Here is a 6,000-nt window from a genome sequence, read left to right on the forward strand (position 1 = left end):
AGAACATAACAGTAGTCAATAAAGTGAAAGAGGTCACCAAAAACATCTATTGTTTAAACCTTTGATCACATAAATAAATAACATTTTACAATATATTCACATAGAAAACAGCTCTTTTAATTTTTTTTATTTTTTTTGGGATAAAATAAATGCAGCCTTGGTGAGCAGAAGAGACTTCTTTTCAAAAACATTAAAAACTTTTGATCGATACTAGTGTATTTAAAATACTACAGACTAACGCAAACCATACATTTTTAGAATTACAAAAAAATAAAACATTTAGTTATGAATCATTTTTCATGAAACTCTTTCTCTCCTTTCTGCAGTTTTATCAGTTCACCATCGGCACACAGAGGGAGGGACGTCTCCTGTGCCACGGACATTACCCAGAAATCCTGGTGGTGGATGCCACCAGTCTGGAGGTCCTTTACTCGCTCGTGTCCAAGATTTCTCCCGACTGGATCAGTTCCATGAGCATCATTCGCTCGCACCGCACGCAAGGTACCGGCTGCCGTTCCCATGATGCATTTCAGGGTCAGAGAGAGAGAGAGAGAGAGAGAGAGAGAGAGAGTGTGTGTGAGAGAGAGAGAGAGAGAGGGGGGAGTGTGTGTGTGTGTGTGAGAGAGAGAGAGAGATAGAGAGAGAGAGTGTGTGTGTGTGTGTGTGTGTGTGTGTGTGTGTGTGTGTGTGTGTGTGAGAGAGAGAGAGAGAGAGAGTGAGTGTGTGTGTGTGAGAGAGAGAGAGAGAGAGAGAGAGTGAGAGTGTGTGTGTTTGAGAGAGAGAGAGAGAGAGTGTGAGAATGTGTATGTGTGTGAGTGAGTGAGTGAGTATGTTGTGTGTGAAACACATAGTGAAATATTATGACAACCGTCTAGTGAGGACATTTTACAGGTTCTTACTAGTTAAAAATCCTCATAAATCGGCCAAAACATGTTTATATTTAAATCGAGTGTTTTTCACATGTTTCTGTGATGGAGTGGTTTAGCGGTCATTAAATATCATTAAACATAAAATATCATTAAGCTGATATAAAATCAATGAAAGTCTATGCAACATCCACTAATATAGTGAAACAAACGTGTGTGTGTGTGTTCCAGAGGACACAGTGGTGGCCGTGTCTGTCACTGGTATTCTCAAGGTGTGGATCATCACCGCTGACGTCAGCAGAATGCAGGTGAACGAACACAACCCTACATGTCAATAAACACACTAATCCTGTGTAGATGGGCAGAATTCATGTTTCCTACACCGAGAAAATGCAGTGTGTCCAGCTGGAAACGATGTGTGTGTGTTCAGCAGGATCTGGACCCGGTGTTTGAGGAAGAGTCGAAGCCGATATACTGTCAGGGCTGTCAGAGTATCTCCTTCTGCACGTTCACTCAGCTCTCGCTGCTGGTGGTTTGCTCCAAGTACTGGAGGGTGAGTCACGTCACCTTCATTTACATCGCGCTTTTAAGAGTAGAGATCGTTTCACAGCAGCTTTACACCGTGTGGATTTAGGATTCTTATCCTGTCTTACAAAATCTCATTTTATCTGTAGTGAGGAAATCTTAAACCCCTCCATCGCCTTCGGTAATCAACTCTCAGGTCTGTTAACAAGCAGCCAACAGCTGTTGTGAAGTAAAACGGAAAAACTGGAGAATGGTGCTCAAGAATGAGCGGCGCTTTTCATTAAGTGAAGTTTTGATATGATTGGTAGAAGGGCTGTCCCCGACTATGGATTTTCATAGTCGAATCAGAATCGTCATGTCTTGCCTATAGTCGACTAATAGTCGAATCATGTGTGTGGGGCTGGGGGCGGGGCTTTAACGTTTCAAAGCCGCGATGTACAGAAAATCACACAAAGATATAGAAGAAAATGTATAAAAACATTTTTGATCAATAAAACTAAGAAATAACATAAATAACTCCAGAAAGGCCACACTGCAGATTTGCATTTCACATGCAAATCAAATTAAATCGGCTAAATTACCTGTGCGAGCAGGCCAGCCTACAGCACAACATCGATGCACCGAAAAAATAAACAATTAATTTACTAAATTAAATTAGAACAGAATATACCTTTCTAATAAATAAAAATACAAAACGAAATAAATCAGAATCAAGTCACAAGATGAGGAGCAAATGTGTGCAAAATGCCTAAAGTGCAGGGGAACATATATTCAAAACACAAGCCACAAATAGTTAGATTAGATAACCCTGACAGATTAATAAATAAAATAAAAATAAAGAAATTATTAAAATAACGATAGTAGCCAGAATTTTCAACTTTGTCTTTTTAACTGAAACAACAATAAATGCTAAACTGGAGAGGCAGTCTTTTTAGCTAAAAATGTTCACAGCATCCAAAAATAAAATTAGAACCGGCTGAAAAGTTTTGAAATCACTTGTACCTGATCGAGAGAACAAATCCTGAAAGTCTTTCACTCTGTCTGTCCGTTGGAGTCTTTTCAAATTGTGCGCGCGGATAAAATACATTCTAACGTGAAACCCAGTCTATGCGTGAAACATGTTAACGTTGGCCGGCAGAAGTGCGATCATGGTTTTCCTGATGCTAAATCCAGCCTTGGAGAATATCCTTTCTGATGGTGTACATCCACACTTTAGATTTTCTTATCCCAGACATTATTAAAGATTTAAATCCTTGCCGCGAAGACGCTCCTCTATCGGTCACGGATTGAAAGTGAAACTTAAATCTGTCACGGGGTGTTTGGATTTATTCACGCACGTTAAAAAATATTTATTAAAAGCTTCTTTCTTTGCACATTTTTATATAGGCCTACAGCATTATCATAATAGGCTGAATATTAACGTATTGACATAAAAGCTAGTTTTATGTGAAATCAGACATTGAGCGCCCTCATATAGCCAAAGTAGCATGATCCTCGTTTCATAACACCTCTGCGAAATTTCGACCGTGAGATTGGTTTTCGAATCAGGCTCCTCCTATCGAAGCATCGAATCTTCGACTATTCGGGGTCACCCCTAATTGGTAGAAAAGGCAAAGACACCGTGTCCTAACCTTATCGCATCGCGTCTGTTTCCAGCGACAAAGAATTTGTCTGTCCACACTTGACACGACGCGACTGCGAGTTGCGTCAAAATCAATCAAAACCCACAGCCAATCAGAGCAACATGTGGGCGGAGTCAGCCAATCAGAACAGCGTGTGGGCAGAGTCAGCCAATCAGAACAGCATGTGGGCGGAGTCTCGCAGCACCAGAGAGTAATCTTAACAGCACTCGCAAGAAAATGGATAAGCAGCAACATAATCAAATTCACAAATATTACACCATTTAAACATCATTAAAATACACAGGCTAAAACAGTTACTAAAACAATCTTTGTCAAATAATACCCTTGTTTGTTCACCGTTTGAACGTTCTTGTTTCCATTTGTTTAATTTCAAGATCTGAGGTGAATTATCCATTGTTGCTTTTACAGCTTCAAAGCTGGAGCACTAAATGATATTCAGAGTCACATGACACACTTTTAACATTAAAGGAGCCGTATGTAAGATTGTGGCCAAAACTGGTACTGCAATCACTTTCAAATGACTGTAGAGCGGTGTATCCCCTCCCCCTCCCCCCTGACTCGAGGTTGCCAGATAGGCTGCAGGATCCAGCAGGAACGGAGGCTGCTATAGCTGTGGTAACTAGAGCAGATCTGGCAACCCGGATGCCGAAACACTACTGACTTTGTGATTGGTAGATAGGTGGAGGGTGGCGCTTCAGGCCAAAACACAACATGACAACATCAACATCTGTTGAGGGCTGCAACTTCACTTTTAAATGACAATATTCTGGCCGGACTACTGTTGTCAGTGATATAAGTATTTGAAATGAACATGATTTCTTAATGTCTAGTGACATATCAGGGCCATTTTATGATTAATTGAAATACATTTCTTACATACGGTTCCTTTAAATAAAGCACATAAACAGCACCTGAGATTATCATCGCCACACTTTGTGTTTGATGTTCCAGCGCGACGTCGCAGAAAAATAGAAACCGCTTCTAAAATAGGATCGTCGCGTGTCGCCGTCGCGGCTGGATAGGACACACACTCTGACTAACATGGAAAAGAGGCATTTTATTGCACGTCGCGTCACGTGTAGTTAGCACACGGTGTAACAGTGATAATAGGAGATTACAGTAACAGAGATTGTTTAGGCTTTACAGCAGATCTAGAATAAAGTTATTGTCCAGCTAAAGTTAGTTTTGATTGATTCACTTCCGTTGCAAAGATCATTAGTTATTAGCTTAGGGTCCGCTAACACGACACCGTTCTAACAGAAAACCCTTAACGCGCTCCAGATGCTCATTTGCACGACAACAGTGTTTGGTGTTCGAGAACACAAACCCTGAAATAGGTTCCAAGGTGCAGGCGTTGAATAATTTTGGAAAAAACGAGAGAAAAAAATGTATCTTCTCCGCGCAAACTTCAAAAACGCGAATATGTGAAAACGCAGACGGCGTGCACATGCGTATTACATGTTAAGTCTATAGGTATGTGCGTTTGAATATATATGTGTGCAGGCTTGTGGTCTTTCTCTACAAATTGACCTCAACAAACTCTCTGTCTGGACTTAAACATTCATAATACAGGATTGTTTTTCCCGCTTCCGCATGTCCATGAGAACCGCAGTTATGAGCGCTGTGGGATTGGGAGTTTGAGCTTCTCTTGTGTTTGAGTTATTATCATGTGTTGTGCTGTAGGTGTTTGATGCGGGTGATTTCTCCCTGCTGTGTTCGGTCCCGAGCGAGAACAATCAGTCGTGGGCCGGAGGAGAATTCATCGCTGCTGATAAAGTCGTAATATGGACTGAAGACGGTTGCAGCTACATTTACAAATTACCTGCCAGGTAACTCAGCAACACACAACAACACACAACAACACACAGCAACACACAGCAACACACAACAACACATATTACTAGGCGCTGTGTTAATAATCCAAATAAAACCAGAATTGCAAAATGGCTTGTTATAAAGTTGCAAAGGCTGTGATTTAATTAAATATATGCACTGCGTGTTTCAGAGTGAAGCGCGTCACTGTGTTCATTTATGCGTGAGCATCTTATGATCCAGTGCTTTCAGAGTCAATTTGCAGTAAAAACGCTATAAAAATGACAAAGTCATTAACAATAAACAAAGTCTTGTTATTAAAAAGTAAATCTTGTTATAAAAAAGCACTTATAAACGGGTTGTTGACGACAAAAGAGAAGCTATTAGGGCTTTCTGCGGTTTTCCACCAAAATGGTTTAACATTTGAAAATCAAGAAATTAAGAACGCCAACAGCCATAAATATTAGTATTGTAATTTTAGTTATATTGTATTATTATTGTTATTTTTATTATTAAATATTATTGAAATGCTTATTATATACCAATTCTTGGTTTTTTTTATTTAATTTTAATTAATGTATTTTTTTATTATTATTCTACTACTGCTACTACTACAAATAATAACAATTATTATTTTATAGTTATATTGAGGTATATATTTGTTAAATCTCAGTTTGAATAATTTTTTTTTTCAATCAGAAAAATCGCAATTAGATGTGTTCTCCCTGAATCATGCAACCATACACTAGGGCTTGCATAGACTAGTCGAGTAGTCGATAGATCGACTACTTCAACCACTAGTCGACGCTGTCGGAAACAATCGACTACTCGAGCGTCCATTAACCATAAATTAATTAAAAATGGTGAACGTCACCAACAGACACCACACGTCAGATGTGTGGAAGTATTTCATCAAGGATGACAAAAATATTGTTATTGGCCAACTCTGCAAGAGGCCGTTCACATGTTGCATCTAAAAACGTGTGGAAAGCGCGGCCGTGCCGCTGTCTCCTAAGCGCTTGCGCTCCTGTGGCGTCTGTCGTTGCTATGCAACCATGAACTGCCGAGCTTTCGATGATGTTACGGAAAGGCCGAAGCTGATTGGTTTTTGTCACATGACCTGCGGTGTGCTTGAGGCATTCTGAAAAGTTGAG

At 40.0% G+C, this 6,000-nt stretch overlaps 1 protein-coding gene across 2 annotated transcripts in view; it reads left to right on the forward strand.

Annotated features, from left to right (window-relative positions):
- Positions 1–6,000, forward strand: part of wdr7 (WD repeat domain 7) — a 114,988-nt gene that overhangs the window by 5,391 nt on the left and 103,597 nt on the right. Inside the window, exons 5-8 of one of the 2 annotated variants that reach the window (XM_082141556.1) lie at positions 327–501; positions 1,098–1,174; positions 1,297–1,419; positions 4,718–4,863. In XM_082141556.1, coding sequence (XP_081997682.1) covers positions 327–501; positions 1,098–1,174; positions 1,297–1,419; positions 4,718–4,863 — 521 coding nt within the window. The remainder of the gene's footprint in view (positions 1–326; positions 502–1,097; positions 1,175–1,296; positions 1,420–4,717; positions 4,864–6,000) is intronic. The other variant, XM_082141557.1, reaches the window with a different exon arrangement.

The sequence above is a fragment of the Leuciscus leuciscus genome, assembly GCF_965113295.1.
Source record: "Leuciscus leuciscus genome assembly, chromosome: 16".
Lineage (NCBI taxonomy): Eukaryota > Metazoa > Chordata > Actinopteri > Cypriniformes > Leuciscidae > Leuciscus > Leuciscus leuciscus.